Raw genomic sequence first — 20,437 nt, forward strand, 5'->3', positions numbered from 1 at the left:
TGTCTGAAAACACAGGAAGTGATTTCCAGCTTGCGTATGAATAAACATAAGAACTGAGAAGTCACTATGAGGAGCAGCAGATGTCTGTATGGCTGAGCAAAGACTGCCCTCTACTGATAATGTCAAAATCAGTCATCATCAGTCATATTTGTTCTCATTTGCTGTCCAACAAACGTCAAAATAAAATCCACCTGTAGGATAAAATCCCCTTTACTTGTTTGTTCTGTTGCAAGTCACTCAATAATTCAATGTTTCTAAAGGATAAAAAGATAACTTTTGTCTTTAATTAAAATTATATATGCTCTATATCTCAAACTCAAACTCAAATTACCTGGGGGTCGCTGGAGGCGGTAACAAAATAACCAAAAAAAGACAGAAAATTACATAAAAAAGACACAAAATGACCAAAAAAGACACAAAATTACTGAAAAAAAGACACAAAATTACTTAAAAAAGACAAAATGACCAAAAAAGACACAAAATTACTGAAAAAAGACATAAAATTACAAAAAAAAGACACAAAATGACCAAAAAAGACACAAAATGACAAAAAAAAAGACACAGAATTACTAAAAAAAGACACAAAATTATTTAAAAAGACACAAAATTACCAAAAAAAAAAAGTAATTAAAGGGACCTTCCACACACAACATGGTAAAGTGCCATTCGTATAAAACTCACATTAAACTTTCATATTAATGTGGGGGCCGCAAAATATCGTCACGGGGGCCGCAATTGTCCCGCGCGCCGCAAGTTTGAGACCCATGCTCTATATGGTAAAATAAGTACATTACCAGATTGAAAGTTGTTTACATTTCCATCCTTTATCTGCATAAGCAACATCTCTGTGATGTCATGACATTATCTACATTTAGTCAGGTTTCTGCAGGAATAAAAGAAATCATTAAAAGGGTTCAGAAATTTGCTGCACATTACAAACAATTGTTCTTTTAAAAGAATAGAATCCAGTCAAGTTCAAACCAACAGAACATTAAAACTTTCCAATTGAGAACTGTAGAATATATATCAATCAATATAATATCAATCCCATAATTCATCTCACAGAAATATATCAGGGTTTTCTTTTAAAAAAACACTGAAAACTTTGATTCAAAATTGTCACTATTACAAATATTTCTGACCAAATAACTGAAAATAAAAGTTTTTGAAAGGCATCATTTCTTTTAGGTAAATACTCAAAAACTCCGCATGTACACAAGTATTTTTTAAAACATAGCTTTTGAAATGCATTATGGCCTTTTTACAGTTAACTGAAAATGGAACTTTAATAATGATTAAAAAGATTTTCAGAAAATCTGCTTTCAGTGTTAACACATAGGCAGACAGGTAAAAATGAGTTTTGACATTTTGTGGGCAAAATGACTGGTTTTAACCTCCCTAACAGTACTTTTTACTTGTTTACCAGTTATTTTTTTATAGCAACAGAGGTGTCACAATGCCCCACAGAGTGTGTGACAACGCCTTCTTCCAAGTAATCCCTGCTCACTTCAAACCAGTAAAAAAAAGCAAGGCCAAAAACATAAACCTGTCATGTGAAATAACCAAAACTGTTGATGAAAATGAAATGGTGTTTTCTTGTAAGACTCCTTTCCAGATTGAGAAAATTGAAAACTGAAAAACTGAAAACAAGTCCAGCGTCTCAGTCTGCAAATAAAATGACCAAAGAAGTTGCCACTTCATAATGCATAACGTCACACTGTTAAAATAATCGCCTAAGTCATTTGTTATCAAAGTAGTTTTTTTTGCCTAAATCATCTCCTCATGACTCCGGCCACCTATGATAAAATCTCCTACATCAGGCAAGTCCAAACTATTCCACAAAGGGCCGTGTTGCTGCAGGTTTTTGTTTCAACCAAGCAAAAGCACACAGTTTGACCAATCAACTGTCTGAAGACTGAGATCAGTTGATTAACCGAGTCAAGTCTGGTGTGCTGCTGCTTGGTTGGAACGAAAACCTGCAGCCACACGGCCCTTTGTGGAATAGTTTGGACATGCCTGTCCTACATCCTCAGTTGATCAGATCATGTGATTTTACCCCTTTAAGATAATGGCCTATGTCAAGTGTGTGACTTAAGTGTATTTATTATGCCTAAGTCAAAATAAAATGTGACTTAGGCAATTTTTTGAACATGCCTTTGTGACTTAAGCAAGATATGGTAACACTTTATTTTGAAGGTGTCTACATAAGAGTGACATGAGCGTGTCATAAACATGACATGAGATGTGTCATGAACATTAATGACACTTGAAGTAACATTAATGCTCATGATACTTGTCATGTCATGTTTATGACAGGCTTGTGTGACTCTTATGTAGACACCTTCAAAATAAAGTGTTACCATATCTTTCTTAAGTCACAAAGGCATGTTCAAATTGCCTAAGTCATTTATTTATCTTAAGTTACATAATTTACACAGTGTTATTACTATGCCAATAGCCATCCTTTGTTACATCCTTTTTGAGTGAAATGATCAATAAATGTCATATGTTACACTTTTGGTGAAGTTTTTTGTGTTTCCTGCAAAACTTGAAAAAATGATTTAGGCGATTATTTTAACAGGGTGACGATATGGACTAAAATATCTAGCTATTTGTATGCATGTTTGAAAGCCCTGCAGTGCCTGATGATATGAGGATGATCCAGAGTGACAAGAGGGACAGCTGTTTGAGTCAGACGTCCGTGTGCGTTTAGATGAAATCAAAACATGAATCCCCCTCGTTCACCTGCGTGAGTCATCTCCGTACCGCTCGCTACATCTCCCTCCTTCTCCTAAGGTACGAACAGATTCCTTTATCTGTGCACGCAGCCAGCTCGCGGCGAAGTCAGTGAATGCATCGGGGCCAGGCCTTGGGGAAATCTGTCTCTGGGAGCAAATTATGTAAATCTATATCTGAGCTGTTGGTGTGACTTTGTGTGGGAGCAGAAGTTGGAGGAGTTGTTGTTCAGTGTGAGAAAATCAAAACAACTTTATTTCCCTCGGCCAGAAATTCCTGACCAGCATACAGAAATGAAACTTTTGTGGAGTTTGTTTGCTCCGATAAAGGTTTTTTTCTGGTCTGGTGCTTTCCTCCCGAGGTAATTGTGTTTCATGAGTGCATGTGATGTGCCATTTAATTGTGTTAAGGAGGTAATCTGTTGGAGCCATCTTTCAATAAGCGCTCTGCTTTTGAAGTCACTGGAGCGTTCCTGCTAATTCCCAACACTACTGTTATCTCCCGCTCTCTATATTCATAAGTGTAACTTTCTCTCTCTCTCTTTTCAGCAAACTCAGACGCCCTGAAAGCCATGGTTCATGAAAACAGCATCGACTCTGATGGGTGAGTGTCCTCTCGTGTTGTTTTTAGCCCACTCTGAAGTATAAACCCCTCTGGCTCTAACAAGATACTTGTTAGCATGACTCAGATACTTGAGTCACGACACGATATTATTGCGATTTTAAGCATTTTGTGATATGGTGAGTATTGCGATACAATATGTTGCGATTTAACTGTTTAACTGCATTTTGTGTCCACAAAATTTAATTCAATTCTCCACAATAAGAGTCAAACCTACAGACTGACCAACAAAGTATTCAGTCAAACTGAACAGAACTGATATCAAACATGTATGGATGACAACACCTGCAGCATTTTCTCAAACTTTCTTCAACTTTAAGTTTCACTGAATATGATGGAAAAGTCCATTTCCAGTAGTTCGAGTCAAATAGTCCCAACCAAATATTGAGTCATATAGATGGACATACTTTTCAGAGGCCAACATTTCCATATTAAACGTACTTTAAAATTGGTCTTTTGTAATAATCAATTTTTTTGAGTCACTAAATTTAAGGTCTTCATTAAATGTAAGCCATAGTCATTATAATTAGAATACATTTAATAAATTAAGACATGAAATGTTACATTCTGTGTGTAATGGAGCTATATAATGTGTTATTTTCACTTGAATTACATTTTATACATATTTTCATACACATTTCTATGATATTCTAATTAATTGAGATGCGCCTGTACATGGTTTTATAAATTGTTTGATTGTTTTATTTATGTGTTCTTAATTTCATTTTGTTTTATCATCAAGCACCTTGTAACTTTGTTTTGAAAGGTGCTATACAAATAAAGTTATTATAATTATTATTAACCATCTCCACCACCAGATGGCACCATCGGCCTCCTTGGAAGCTTGTCGGCTCACAGCTGAAGTGGCTGAGATGAGAGTAGCCAGAGCAGGAAATGAACACACAAGGCAATCAGGCCACATTTCTCTTCTGATACTTTTCCAGATTGGCAGGGTTTGATCGAGGGCGAGCAGCTGGGGACTCTTCCCGAAATGCCACCATGCCCCATATCACTGTATTGTGGGATTATTAAAGCATATTGAGCACATTGATCCTCAGCTAGAACACAGTTAGTGTGACTCCACTTAAAAAAAGAAGCACAAGGCAAAGAAACATGTAGGTGTCTTTATACTTGAGGCATCTTTAAATTTGTTGATCAGTCATGCAAAGATCCCAAACGTGCCGATTCCAGCTTCTCTAATGAAATCATTTGATGCCTCTCTCTGTTTCTGTCACTGGGAATTGATAATCTTTTGGTTTCTTGGACTGTTTGACTCTGTTGAGGCATTGGGATGTTTGTTTTTTTAATTTTCTGACATTTTAAATGATTAATTTAATCATTTCAATTTTCTCTGTCATAAAAGATTCATGTTTGATGAAAGTAATTTGAATCGGCACAACAGGCCTGTCGAGCTTTTGATTTCCCTACATGTTGAAGTGATTCAATGTGCATGGAGCTCTAATAAGAGGTACTCTGCATATAAAGAGATCTCTTTTTTTTTTTTTTACATAAATAGTAATTGGTAAGCAAGAGTTGCTTCAAAGGTGAAGTAGCATTTTATTTTACATCATTTTTGGGAGTTTCAAGCACTTGCATTACCTAGAATAATTGGCTGTGTGGGAGCTCCTCCAGGCAAACATGATTGGCTCTGTCTTCTTCTTTGGTTTGTATTCAGGTTGGACCGAACATTCACCAAGTCGTTTTACAAAAGAAAGAAATAGAGCTGGACGATATGGATAAAATCTGCTATCCGGACATAGCGCATTTTATATCTCAACAACGACATATCACAAAATATCATGTTTTCTGGTAATTCACTCAATAAATAGTCTAAATGAAATACCCACACAGTGAAGCTCCTGTGTGATTAAATACAGAGCATTTTCTTACTTTATTAAGAACTTGTTGCAAGATGAACACAACAGTTTTAAGTAAAATTTCAGAGGAAAAATAAATACACACAGGCCAAATCTGTGTCTTTTCCAAACAGGCTTGTCCCCTTTATGTAAGACGGACAGTGAATAATGTATTATATGTGCTGATAAATTAACAGGTGGCAGACATTAAGGCCAGTCATAATTACACAGCTTGGTCTGAATCAACAGCATGTTAGATGCATTCGGCCTCTGTAAACCTCACTGATTATTATACAATTAGTATATACTGGTTTTAAACCTACTTTGTTTAAATTCAGTGTCACGGCATTGTATAGTCACTCTCAGTCTGCCGTTTCAAGCCGCGATATTTGCGCCTCTGTAACGTTTTGCCTGCAATCTGAATGTGCCAGAGACGTGGTGGGCGGACCGAGTATCCCGGTTCTGTCACACCTTTGGAAGTAGTAAGAGAGGCGTAAAATTGGTGAGACTGTTCAAGGCGGGATCAATGTGAACCGGTGAAAGTGCAAGAGTGCAGCACATAGTGCATTTGATCAGAAAACAAATAAAATACAACAACAAAAAACAATACAGCTTTAACCAGAATCTTTGACTGTAATCCCAGACATCATAAATACAGGCAAACATTGCTTCTATAAAAAGTAGCGTCCTTTCAACCAAAATAAATGAAAAAAATAAAAATAAAACCCCCAAAAATAAAATAAACCCAACACCTATTGGGTACCCAATACCTACTGTATAAGGATATCTTGCTTTTTTCTTGACGGATATCAAGTGGTAATTCATTCCATATTTTACTCGCTCTATAAAGCAGTGTTCTTTTCAGAGAATTAGTTCTTGGATGAGCTTGTACAATATCACCCTTGTCTGCCTTCCTGGTAATATGCGGAAACGCAGTCTGAAAGGGGCTTATAAGTAATGGACAGGAAGTTGATGGTGTCAAACATTGATGCCAGGCTCGCTGGGAAATGTGGGAGCATGCACGGCTTCTCCAGAGATAATTTTAACCTTGAGTGAACGCTAAATGAACGGTCAGTTTCAGCCCAAGCCTGCATCTAATGGCCAAGATTCTTTTATCGCAAAAATCTATCGGCCTCAGAATTGGTTCCATTCACATTTTTTTGACCATCACATCTCAAATCAAAGGCCGCGTGCTTGTCACTTTGAAACGACCCCGCATCATAAGACCAGGAGCCGGTGCTACGAGCCGAGATTAGACGTCTTCACTTTGCTTTGCCGCCGAGATAAGGGGAGAGAGAGTTCAGCTGATAGACAGATCGGAGGAGGAGAAGCCTGTGACAGAAGAGGAGAGTGAGTAAATCGAGTTAGTGGAGTACGTTCCCCCCTCTCTCCTCCTGTCATCTTTCTCGTCCTGCTACATATTGTTCTGGGAGGAAAGGAGAGAGATAAAGAGAGGAGAGATGTTCTCCTTTGTTAGGAAGAAACGGCGTGGATAAATGGTAGGAGCGTTGTCTCTGCCAAGGATTAGGTACTGAGGTATTCTGCTCAGTCACATTGGGTGTCCTGGAAAAATCAGCAGAAATCTGCAATCGCACACATTTTCCCCAGCGTCACTTTCATGTGTTTCGCTTCTTCATTCTCTCCAAATTTCTTTTTTCTCACACATTTCCACAGCTTGTTTTCTCTCTGCCGTTTCTTTCCTGCTTTTTTTTTTACATTTTTTTTCATCAAATCTCTCTGTAGTTCTCCCTCGTTCTCTTGCCGTTCCTCTTCATATCTTTCCCTCTTTTCTCCCAGCCAGGTTGGGCAGTCTGCCAGTGGATCACTTAGAGATGGTGGAAAAGGGGGGAAGAAGGGTATCAGGGGTAATTTATGGGACACTTAAGGGGGGGCAGAGAGACAGACAGGCAGGCAGGCAGAAGGAGAGAGGGATGGAGAGAGACTACAAGGAGAGTGACTGTAGTGTGGCCAGGCCTCCCTATCTGCCTCTCCAGATTTGGTACTTAACTTCCCCTCGCCTCAGTGCTGCTCTCCCCATCAGTGCTCCAGCCTGCACCTCCCCGCCCTCCCTCAGTCCCCTTTCCACAGATGCTCGGTTCACATCAGTTGATCTCCCCTTTGCCGTGTCTTTTTTTCCCCTCCTGTGGATCATGATTCATACCTCTGCTCATCAGGAATCCTCACACTGTACATGACCATAATACTTATTTTTTTCTGCATTTTGCAGTTCACCTGCATATATACTTACCAGTTCATGGCACAAACTGTTAAATAAGGGCTGGACACAAAAATATATAATGCCAAAATAATGTGAAATTGAGATACGAAATGAACAAAATGGGGATAGAATACTTTGGCTATATCAATGAGCTTAGGGCTGGGCGATATGGACCAAAAGTCATATCCCCATATATTTAGGCTGAATATCGATATACGATATATATCCAGATATTTTATCACAAAGTGAGAGCAAATGTTCAGTCAAAGCCAAATATGACATGTCACATAATACATATTTTTTTCTGCATTTTGCAGTTCACCTGCTTATATACTTTCCAATTCATGGCACAAACTGTTAAATAAGGGCTGGACACAAAAATATATAATGCCAAAATAATGTGAAATTGAGATGCGAAATTAACAAAATGGGGATAGAATACTTTGGCCATATCACTGAACCCTACAGCTTAGGGCTGGGCGATATGTATGGGCTGAAATATGTGCCACCAGAAACTGAATTTGAAATATTTATATTTGAATTTGAATTGCTTGCTTAACTTGAATAACTGCATTAAAAACTGTATAATTTGAATCATTGCATTGAAAAACGGACTCTGAATTGTAATTCGAATTTTAATTTAGCCCATAGACATGGACCAAAAGTCATATCCCCACATATTTAGTCTGAATATCGATATAAGATATATATCCCGATATTTTTATCTCAAAGTGAGAGCCAAACATCACATGTCACAAGTACATTTAAATAAAAAATATCTTAAATAAAAATAGCCTATGAAATAAAATAGGCCAATCTTTTTTTTAAAATATATATATATTTATATGAGAAAAGAATAACGAACATTACAAAATAACTAAATGTAACAAACCCTAGTAAGGGTAGCATTTACATTTAAAAGAAAAAAAGCTATATCGATGTATGCGAAATGGCCTAATTCTATATCACAATTAAAATATATATTGATATATTTTTCATATCGATATATCGCCCAGCCCTACTACAGCTACAACTATTCAGTAATGCACAATGGGACGAAAAAGCAGATAATACAGGAAAATCTTTAAAAACAAACACATTTTTTTGTCTTACAAGTATGTTTTATTCCGCTTTCCTATTCTGTTTAACTTGCAACCACTAGTTTACAAAATATGGCCAATAATGACACCCCATATTTTACACTAAATGGGACCATAATTCACAAAATTAATCATCATCATGCTCTATTAAAGAAGACTTGAAATTTCCGATTAGAGCCTGACAGATTTATATCGGTCGACGGATATTATTGGCCGATATTAGCCTATCAAAGACATATTGATATCGCTGTCTGATATGTGCCCTTATGAAAACTTTTTTCACACAATTTACATATATTCAGTACATTATGATCTATTAGCATTATGGGTAGGTTCATTTAGCCTTAGTAGGCTGTTTCATCTTCATAGTAAGGCTCAAAATAAGGTATTCCGTTATGATATTTTTCTCTTTTTTTGGCCAACAATGGCTCTTTAATTAGGAAAGGTTGCCGACCCCTGGTCTAGGTATTTAATGGGAAAGCCTTACGCCACTACGTCAAGAAGTAGGAAAGTTGCCAATATCATGATATGCATTTTTTTACTCCTTAAAAAAAATATATTGCTGACTTTTAAATCTGAATGTGACCAAATGCTCTTGTGACTGAATGGAGGCTGAATGTAGGGATTTGTTTTTCAAAGTGTTGTGAAAAGCATTCTTAGAAAAGTTGAGGTTGTTGTACCGCCCTTGTTTTTCAAATAGGGAGATTAATATTCAGCTGTTCACATCAAGGTTATAATAGTTTTGGATTTTTCATTAGTTTTAGTTTTAATTTCGTTGTCAATTTTTGTTTTCAAATTCAGTTAGTTTCAATAAGTTTGTGTTTGCTAGTTTTGATTAGTTTTATTTTTTGGAAAATGCTTAGTTTTAGTTTAGTTTTTATTAGTTTTAGTGTTAGTTTTAGTTTTTTGTAATGGGGTATTTTTGGGTACCAGATTCAATAAGGTCACAATAAATGTTACCTTTATTTCCTTTGTCTGATCCATCTCAGCCCCAATAAGATTATCAAGTCATAAAACCAGATAGATGAAATAGATTTCATATCAACCAAAAAGGTTGACGTATGAAAAAAGTTGACAAAGACGAAAACTAAGGACATTTTCAGTATAATTTTTGTTATCATTAAGTGTCCCATAAATTACCCCTGATACATTTTGTTAGTTAGTTTTTTAACCACACAATACAGTTTCAGTTAGTTATCGTTTTTTTTTTTTTTAAACTCCCGTTTTTATTTTTATTTCAGTTAACAAAAATGTTTTTTCAATTCTAGTTTTCGTTATTTCGTTAGTTTTCGTTAACTATAATAACCTTGGTTCACATACTTGTGACCATATACAGTTCCCCCTGTCCAGTCCCCTGCTGTACACTAAGTGCCTATTCCTGTGGAGCCTCCTGAACCCAGATCAAAGAGACATAACTCATTATGCTGCCTGTCCCTCGACACACATGCATATTTCTATATACTAAATATTATATGAGCATGTCAATGAGCTGGAATGCTGTTTATTCTACCTTTGTGTGTAAACAATGTGAAGAGCTACTCTCTAGGGTCATAAAACATGCACACACAGTTACTCTCACAAAAAATAAGATCAAACAGATGAGGAAGCTGGCCTCCATTAGTCCCTGTTAGCCCACATGAGATAAACACCGTACCAAAGTGGAGAGAAGCGGTACGTGTTGTATCAGTTTGACTTCTTTTTGCAGCTAATTCTCCACTGATCCGGTGTTGCAACACTTCATGCTCGTACAGTAAATTGCCTCCTTTTGACTTTAGACATCACCACTCAGCGATTATTCATGTAGAAGTATTCGTTTGGAGATGCTAAATCAGATATTTATGTGTCATTCCTGCTGCGATAAAGGCAGCGCTGCACAATTCAATGAGCTTGAATTCATTTGTGTTAAATAAAAATGTTTCTGAATGTAGGTCAGTTTCTCACTGTGTGAAAGGTCTCACTTCTCAAAGCTGCACTTTTCACTGATTTTTATTTCATCTTTCGTTGGTGACACACTCTGCTGACCTATGACAGATTCCTTGGTTAGTTTCTGTCCTGGTTGCGTAATCATTGTCCAGGGGCTGATTCACATTATTCTGCCTGTGCTCCGCTCATGATAATAGGCTGCAGCCATCTTGATTACACGCTCGTAACTAATGAGTAATTGTGTACTGTAATGAATCATTTATCAATAATAAATGGGTCATTACTGAAGCAAGAGGGTTTGAAATCTGAAATAAAGGAAACGCTTCATCTTAATAACTTCTTTATCAGCGTTCATACGAATGCTTGAAATCCTTGAAAATGCTTACATTTTAATGTTGTATTTTCAAGGTTTGAAAAGTGCTTGGATTTTGGATAAAGTGCTTGAAAATGCTTGAAATTTTCATTGTATTTCTCTTGCAATCTGACTATAGATAATCACATGTTCAATGAAAAAAATACTAAATTGAATATTGAGATTAGCAAACTGTACTTGGTACTTGGTTGTTAAAAGTGTAATACCATCACTGTTGGTATGGTTGAGTGAAATTACCCCTTTTAGCATGTAAGTACTCATCTAAAACATGCAACTTCCAACCGTTGTAAGGTCCTGGAAAAGCTTGAAAATGGACCTTGAAAGTCCTTGAAAAGTGCTTGAATTTGACCACTGAAAAAGTGTATGAACCCCATTTTTAGCATTCATCAAATTCTAGAGACTGTTTTCAACAAAAATAACTTTTGTTTCAATTTGTTATATTTGGGGGATCTAGAGGAACTGGAGTGGAGGAATAAAGATAAATATTTACTTAGAATATTACTGGTGGCCTGTAAGAAATCAATAACGAAGAAATGGCTGAAGAGGGAGGCACCTAGTGCAGATGAATGGATTGATATTGTGTACAGCATCTTTGTAATGGAAAGAATTACTTTGAATTTAAGAACACAAATAGAGGTATTTATTGAAAATTGACAAAAATGGATTACAAATGTCTCTACCATAAAACCGGATTTCAGGTAATCTCAGATTGGACTATCAGAATACTTTCATTTCTTTGTACCTTTCCCATGTATTTATTTATTTATTTATGGGTGTTTTCCTTTTGTACGCTTTTACTTTTCCCTTGATATTTTCTGTATTTGCCTATAGGTCTTCATGTTGATTGTTTGTTTGTTCATTTCAAAAACCAATAAAAAGTAAATTACGAAAAAAAAAAAAAAGAAAAAATGTATGAACCTTGATTTCTGTCTCTCTGTCTTTAGTCCTCCGCTCACCCCCACCTCTCCGGGCACCCCGACCCCTCCGCTGACTCCCGTATCCCCGGGTGCACCCCCAGGAGCCGCCAAGCACACCTGCAACCACCTGCACACCATCGGCGGCCTGGGCGGCCACAAGAACATCTGCAACCGCTGCAGCCAGAAGAAATGGCCGCTGATGCGGAGGCCGTCGGCCCGCAAGGCGGAGCAGCAGCAGCAGCAGCGGCACAGCCAGCACAGAGAGGTCACGGTCCTGGCTGTGGGCAGGTGGGCAGGTCTGTGTGTGTGTGTGAGTGTGTGAGTGTCTGGAGAGTTTGTTGCTGCTGTACGATGAAAGTCCTACCTCTACAATTTGTTAGAATCACGCCAGACAAGCTGCTTTAATTAGCAGGAAACAGTTTGCCCCCGGAGGCATATTAGATATTAGTTCACACTCAACATTAACGATCAAACATTAACCCTGAAGAAATCCAGACTTAATTACTCCTCGACTTACTCGACTAAGACTTCCATGCACTTTGACACCGGAGCAGTGACCTGGAAAACGCACATGTGGAAAGACACGGTGAAGCCTGGGAAAACGGGCGCTGCAGAGTTCAGACTGTGCAGAAGTTTTCTGTGAAGCTTCAGTAGTTAACCTGTGTTGTGGCGCTGCTGCTCCGTGGCAACAGTCCCTGTTAAAAACGCACTAAACAAGAGAAGTGTTCACAGAACTAAGAAAGTGACAGCTTCAGAGAGATTTTGCTTTTTTAATATGACTTCATGTGGCTGCTTCACAATAAAAGCCAGCATGAAGCAGCAGCAATAGGATGTTCTGTTTGCTTTAACAGTGATTTAATACAGCTCTCACAAACTGTGAGATAAAACTATGATGCATTATATACATGCATCTTTTTCCTGTGACTCTCTCGTTCTTATGAAGGCAATCTGAATCCAGCACAGTAATGTGCACAAACCATGAAAGCTACTTCATAGAGAGATAATTACAGTAATAAATAAGCCCATTGAATGGCTGTTAATGGGGCTTAATTTAAGAAAAATCATATTCCAAACAGCAAAAAAATGAAATAATCCCTGAGCATTTAGTATAAAATAAAAAATTAAATTAAAAAAAAAAGAAAAACAACAGTAACATTATGTAAACAAACATTAAGTTTAATGTTTTTTAAAGGGGCTACAATTCTTTAAAAAAAAATCAGGACTGATGTTGGTTAAGATCTCAGTGAAAATGGAAAATAATATTAATAATTTGTTTTTATGGTATTTTTTTATGCATAGATTGCACCTGAATGGCTGACTCTGCCACTAACAATGAAAGCTACTATATAGAGAAATAATTACTGATTGTCAATACATGAAATGGCAATTGCTGAAAAAATAAAACCACAAATGATCATTTTAAGAAAATCATATCCCAAACAATGAAAAATGATCACCCTGCACATTTAGTATACAACAAATGATACATTTTTTGTTTTCTAATTAAAACAACATGGTATTATGTAAACAAACTGGCATTTAAAGGGTTAAAATTCTTTAAAAAATTTAGTTTAATTTGGTAGCTATGATTAGGACTGAGATTGGATAAAAAATTTTAACTCGGCGAACATGGAAAATAATATTAATTCATAGTTTTATGGTCGTTTTTTTGATGCAAATATTGCACCTGAATGGCGGACTCCGCCAAACAATGAAAGCTTCTATATAGAGAAATAATTACTGACTGTCAGTAAATTGAATAGGTATCGCTGAAAAAATAAAACCATAATAATAATGATAATTTAAGGAAATCACATCCCTCCCAAACTTTGAAAAATAATCTCTGTGAACATTTAGTATGCAACAAATAAGAATTTTAGCCCCTAAAAAACAAAAAATCTATTAAGAAATGAATGGATATTTAGCCATAATTAGGACTGATGTCAGGTAAAATACTGAACTATTTTATAATTTTCTGGTGGTTTTAGATGCATACATTTTAGACATCAGAGCCACTTTTTAAAGGGAAACATGGGACTCTCCTGTGCACAAAAACTTTGGGGTTTTCTTTTTTAAAAGATGGATTTGGACCCCTTTTTTGCTCTCCAATGTTTGTAAGGTTTTTTAAGACAAAAAAAACGTCATTAGGAATATCTCTGACCATATGCTGCTTCTATAAAACAGCGTCCAAGACGTGTAAAGTAAAGAGATCATCTCTCAGTCCACTTGTGAACCCAGGAAGGTGTCGGTCCCCGCCACGCAGCGAGCGCTCTGCTCATCCTTAATGTCCCGCTGCAAGCTGATTGGGATGCAGAGAGGTTTCCTTTTCATTTGCACGCCCAGATGAATGGCGGCGTACGCAGAGGGGTCAGCACGACCTGGATACGAATATTCATTCGCTGATTTCATTAAAGCTTCGGAGTGTGTGAGTGAGTGTGTGTGTGTGTGTGTGTGTGTGTGTGCACAGGAGCCTTTCTTTGAGTGGGTGGATGAGAGAGTGGTTAAGTTTAGGTCAGGGGGAGTGTGTTTGTGTGTGTGTTATCAGAAGCAGATGCCAGCTGTGGCACAAATGAGAACAGCAGATACCCACTGGGTTTATTCATTAAAGGACCGTTTCTTTGTTCTGCTCATAGTGTGAATGCACTATTTACAAAGTGAACAAATCGGCAGCGAAATGGTCAACTCATTTTGTTTTGACCTAGAAAAATAACAAACTCTCATTTAAAAAACTTTCTCAAAGAGTTGAGTAAGTTTTTTTTTTTTTTTTTCATTTCAGCCACATAAGAGCAGCAGTTTGTTTTAATGAGGCGACTCTGCACCGTACGAGACCTCGGCTCTCATTCCCCAGTCTGCACAAACACATCCAAAACACTTTTTTTTATTTATTTATTTTGTCGCCTCTCAGGTTCCGGGTGACAAAGTGTGAAAAACCAACGAGGGAGAGGCGGACGCTGCTGATATCAGACTCCAACGGGAGCGTCCCCGCGTCTCCCACGGAGCTGGAGCCCCGGAGCCGGACCACGTCTGAGTCCCAGCAGGTCTGTATCCTGGAAACTTCCTCCTCTGTGTCCTGCTTTCTCTTTGTCTCCCACCAGACTCGTCCCGGCTCACACCCTGTGTATAAATAGGTGTTGCTCTTATATGCAGAATGCTTGGTGGATGCTCGTCTGTGCTCTTTGATGACAAGATGAGGCCTTTTTATGGACGACAAATTGTTAAATGTCACAAAACTAGAAAATGTTACGACTTTTATAATTAAAAACAGTCAATATTTAGGTGATGAAATAGTTAATTTACAAAAACAGATATTTAAAAAAAATTTTTGTTGTTGTGTCCAGTCCAGGAAATAATAATAATCACATTAGTGCTGAGTTGTTTTGATGAGAAATTTCTTTTTTTGTTTTTAATTTTCATAATTAAAAACATTTTTTTTAAATTGTGCACACAAGGGAAAGTCAATCAAACTGTTTCTTTTATAAACATTTTTTTTACAATGGCTTCAGTCTATTTTAACACATGAACTCTAATTGTTTCAGGACTATTTACTATTAATTTGCTCATTAATTTCTTGATTTAAGCTTCCGAATGTTTGTTCTACAAAGTGTCAGAAAATAGTATAAAACATTTTTTTTTTTAAAAGCCTGAGACATTATTCTGAAGCTACAGATGGTTTATTTTAATGAATTTTGTCCAGTCCACCTTCCAAAATAAAATAAAAAATGAATAATCACAAAACAATAAATCAATTATCAAAATAGTAGCCGATTGATTTCCTTTTGAACGACCAATCGATGAATGGTTCAGTTGTGTCAGCTTTAAGCTCTGTGATGTAAAAACTGTAGCGAATATTTGTCCCAAACTGTCACTTATTTATCATATTCAGTGATGACAGTGATGTAGTATATTCACACAGCTGTTAAGAAAACAGAAGACCAGTCAGCTTTATTGTTTAGACTCTCCTTACATCAAACAGAGAGCCAATAAATATCAAGAAAACAATAAAATGTCTAACATTGAGAAAATTAAGACACCTTGTGAGTCACAAAAAGAAGAAAATTATTTTAAGTTAAGAGATATTATTACTTTTTGTTCAAACAACAAGTTGTTTATTATATTAGGTGAAGTTAATATGATTGCAGCAGAACTGGTTTTAATGATAAAGAACCAGTGAAAAATCCATCCGCAGCAATAACAACCCTCGAGCTCTGCTGTTTTCTGTTTACATCACAAGATCTCTGGTTATGAAATTGCACAATGCTTCAGGTGATCATGAACAGCCTCCGCTCGTCTCCTCGGTGTTTAATTTATTGTTTACAAGAGTGTGCAGACGCTGCTGTTGAACACAACAGAACATTTCCCCCGTGATAGATTCCTTTTCTAATTCTTTTGTGACTGAAAAACATCACAAATAGCATCATATACTGGTATGAAAAAAAAAAACAGAAAACACCCAAACCTGATTCCCCCCAATATAATGAATGCTAAAGCTGTTGCATCATCAGTCAAAATAATCATAATTAGATTTTTGCAGCCCTAATTAGGTGCAAGTTTCTGCTTTTTACATGCATAAAGCTACTACTTCAAAATAAAAGCATTTTAATGTAAAAGCAGTACTCTCTCTCATTGTAAGAGAAAATGGACAATGATATCTGCCTTTTCTATCTATCTATCTATGTATCTATCTATCTATCTATCTATCTATCTATCTATCTGTCTGTCTGTCTGTCTGTCTGTCTGTCTGTCTGTCTGTCTGTCTCTTTCTTTCTGTCTCTCTCTCTGTCTCTGTCTCTGTCTTTTTCTCTCTTTTTAATTAGTGCAAAAACAAAACAACAGTGGCTTTATTGGGTACAACCATGGCAGAAATGGGTGCAAATAGAAAGAAAAAATAAAATAAGAGTAATAAAATATTTAAATAAAACAACAATGTTTTGATGAATAGAAAAAATCAAATCAAATCTATAAATAACTACATAAATTAAAAAAGAAAAGAAAACCAATGTTCTATCAGTGTGTTTCAGGTTTGGTCATGTGAGAGATTTGAGTGTGTTTCGATAAACGAATTCTGACCGAATCAATGTCTTAACCAAATTTGCTTCCTGGTGGAGAAACATTACACTCGTGTTTCATTGATGGTACAAATGCAAAGAATCCATTTAGAGCTTTGAAACACATTTAACATCAGTGTTTGTTTCCTTTCAAACGCTTAGCTCTCTTACTGACTTTAAGTTTTCTCATATTGACTGTGTGAGAAAGAAAATGCCTTCAGCCAAGAGAGTAAACACAACTGGTTACAGAACACACCTTTTGATGACGATTTACTGTATTAAACAAGATTATTTCCTTCTACAGGAGCGGACGGACGACTCGGACAAAGAGAAACGATAGAAATCCAGGTAACGTGCCACATTTTTATCAGCTACGTTAGGGCTGGGCGATATGGACCAAAAGTCATATCCCAATATATTTAGGCTGAATATCGATATACGATATATATCCTGATATTTTTATCACAAAGTGAGAGCAAATGTTCAGTCAAAGCCAAATATGACATGTCACATAATACATGTTTTTTTCTGCATTTTGCAGTTCACCTGTGTATATACTTACCAGTTCATGGCACAAACTGTTAAATAAGGGCTGGACACCAAAATATATATTGCCAAAATAATGTAAAATTGAGATTGAAATGAACAAAATGGGGATAGAGTTCTTTGGCCATATCACTGAACCGTACAGCTTAGGGCTGGGCGATATGGACCAGAAGTCATATCCCCATATATTTAGGCTGAATAACGATATACAATATAAATCCCGATATTTTTATCACAAAGTGAGAACAGATTTTAGAAGTAGTAGTTTATTGAAACCGTTTATTCAAGTGAACATAAAAACTGTATAACAACAGGAGTACCTTTTTAAAATCAAAGCTCCATAAAGTGCACATTTAAATAAAAAAATATATTAAATAAAAATAGCCTATGAAATAATCTTTTTCTGAAATAAATATATTTATATGAGAAAAGAATAACGTACATTACAAAAGAACTAAATATGACAAACCCTGGTGAGCTAAGAGCCTAAGAGCAGCATTTATATATAAAAGGAAAAAAACTATTATGATATATGCGATATGGCCTAATTCCATATCACATTTAAAAATATATCAATATATTTTTCATATCGATATATCGCCCAGCCCTACTACAGCTACAACTATTCAGTAATGCACAAAGGGAAGAAAATGCAGATAATATAGGAAAACGAACACATTTTTTTTTTGCAGTACAAGTATGTTTTATTCTTTTTAACTTGCAACCACTAGTTTACAATATATGGCCAAGAAATGACACCCCTTATGTCCCCTTATTTTACACTAAATGGGACCATAATTCACAAAATTAACATCATGCTGAATTAAAGAAGACTTGAAATTTCCGATTGGAGCCCGACAGACGTATATCGGTCAACATTAGCCTCTCAAAGGCATATTGATATCAGTGTTCCATATCGCATTTAAAAATATATCGATATATATTTTATATCGATATATATATATATATATATATATATATATATATATATATATGTGTGTGTGTGTTCGCCATTTCTGCATCTTAATGCTTATACTCGTTCTGCAGCCTTTTACAAAGAGAGGAGAAAACAACAACATCTGGACTCTTTTTAAAAAACACAAACAACAACATTAAAAACATCAGCGCTGGAGGAGGAGCAGTGAAGTCGACCAGGGAGTCGAACCCTCCACGTTCCTGCACCGCGGGGAGCCAAAAGTGCTGACGACGAGGACGGCGGCGGCGGCGAGAGCGATGCACACACACAGTCGCAGCAGCCGGTTATTTTATAAGCAGAAAGAGGGAGTGCGTGTCTGTCTGTGATGCACCTCATTTCCTCTTCAAATAGATTCACAATAGTGCCTTGCTCAAGGGGCATTTCAGCAGGGCGAGGGAAGCCTGAACCGGGGCTTTCCACATGAACTACGGCCTTGTTCGTCAATATGCCGACGATGTGTGTACATATGTTTTTATATGTGGAGGGCAAGAAAAGTCAGATAATTGATAGAAGAATAAAAAAATACACACCCTCATTGAGAGAGGTCGAACCAGTCTGAGATTAAGTTGTAAGTTCCCAAGCAGGAAGGAGGAACAAGCTAATAATAGCAATCAGAGAAGCAGGAAAGAGACTGGATGTGATAAGAGTGACTCAGCAGTAAGAACATAGTGTGCCTTAGTAGAGATGGAAGAAAAATTTATTAAACCCTTTTTTTTTCTTTTTACGAGGGCACAAATTCGCTCTTAATATTCAAACTCAGCTGCTCGCTCAGTGTTTTCTCTTAAACTCAGTGTTATTTTGCCATTAACATAAAACATCTTAACCCATAAAGGTCAATCTGCTCTCGGTCACTGCCACGTTTTTCATTTGTGGCAGAAAGACATTACTAAATATCTACATGTTATTTTTTGGCACATTATCAGTTTATAACATCTTTTTTTGCCTGTTTACACCAAGCAACCACCGCCTATGAACTTTTCTTTTAGCTTCAGTTTGGTCTCCACCAGGCAGATCAAATCATACGAAAAGATGCATTATGGGAAATGTAGGATTAACTGTTTTTTTTAATAGCTTGAACCAGACTAAAAGTCAACATACAGTCATGGAAAAAAATATTAGACCTCACTTGTTTTCTATAATATCTTGTTCATTTTAATGTCTGGTACAACTAAAGGTACATTTGTTTGGACAAATATAATGATAACAACAAAAATAGCTTCCTTTTTTTTTATTATGATTTTGGTTATTATCAAGAAAACCATGGAAAATGTCTAGATATCAGCTCTTAGATTAAACTCTTATGAGATATTTTTGTTGTTTTCATTATATTTGTCCAAACAAAAAGTTGTACCAGGCATTAGAATAAACAAGAAATTGAAGGAAACAACGGTATAATAATTATCTACATTATTGTATCACGGCCTTTGCTGCTTTGATTTTTTTTTTTAAAGCAAGATCTCCAATTTTTTAATCTTTCTCTTGTGAGTTGTACCACTTTATGCAGGTGTGATACTAAATCACTGGAGTCATGAGCTAATCATCCAAATGTATTCCCAGATCTTTGCCATCAAAATGTATCATTTAAGGAATGTTTTTCTTCCAACTTGGAATTTGTGAATGTAATTTCAATTGTGCCTCATTTAAAAGATAAACCAAAACATATGTTATTATTATATATTTTGGGACAGTTTACTGTTTTTATTGTTGTATAATGAAAAAATAAAGAGGACTAATGCATATGAAAGCATAAATAATTCACTTTTATTTAATCCTACACTGTATACTTGTCGAGACACTGACCTGCAGGCCAATTTCTCCCTCTTCTCCGAACCATCTGTCTTCATATTCTATTCTTTCTCATTTCCTTCTCTCATCTCGGTACCCTCCTCGCTCCTTCTCTCCCACCGTAATGAAAAGATGATTTGTCATATTCATCTGGAGTAGGTAGTCCAACGACCTCGGGCTCTCTATCTTATTATTTCCAGATAATGGAGATGAGATGAGATGGAGATGGAGAAGTGTTTTGAGCGTTAACAATACTTGACTCTTTTTGTCTCTCCTCGACCTTCTGAGTCTTATCAGCTTCACTCCTGCACGATACACAAGTTTCTAACCTTGGCGGATTC

At 36.4% G+C, this 20,437-nt stretch overlaps 1 protein-coding gene across 1 annotated transcript in view; it reads left to right on the top strand.

Annotated features, from left to right (window-relative positions):
• rell1 (RELT like 1) overlaps positions 1–20,055 on the top strand; it is a 42,706-nt gene extending 22,651 nt beyond the window's left edge. The window contains exons 4-8 of the mRNA XM_059355613.1: positions 3,285–3,339; positions 11,772–12,032; positions 14,650–14,782; positions 17,094–17,137; positions 18,383–20,055. Coding sequence (XP_059211596.1) covers positions 3,285–3,339; positions 11,772–12,032; positions 14,650–14,782; positions 17,094–17,129 — 485 coding nt within the window. The 3' untranslated portion in view covers positions 17,130–17,137; positions 18,383–20,055. The remainder of the gene's footprint in view (positions 1–3,284; positions 3,340–11,771; positions 12,033–14,649; positions 14,783–17,093; positions 17,138–18,382) is intronic.
• Positions 20,056–20,437: the final 382 nt, after the last annotated feature.

The sequence above is a fragment of the Centropristis striata genome, chromosome 17, assembly GCF_030273125.1.
Source record: "Centropristis striata isolate RG_2023a ecotype Rhode Island chromosome 17, C.striata_1.0, whole genome shotgun sequence".
NCBI classification, from domain to species: Eukaryota; Metazoa; Chordata; class Actinopteri; order Perciformes; family Serranidae; genus Centropristis; species Centropristis striata.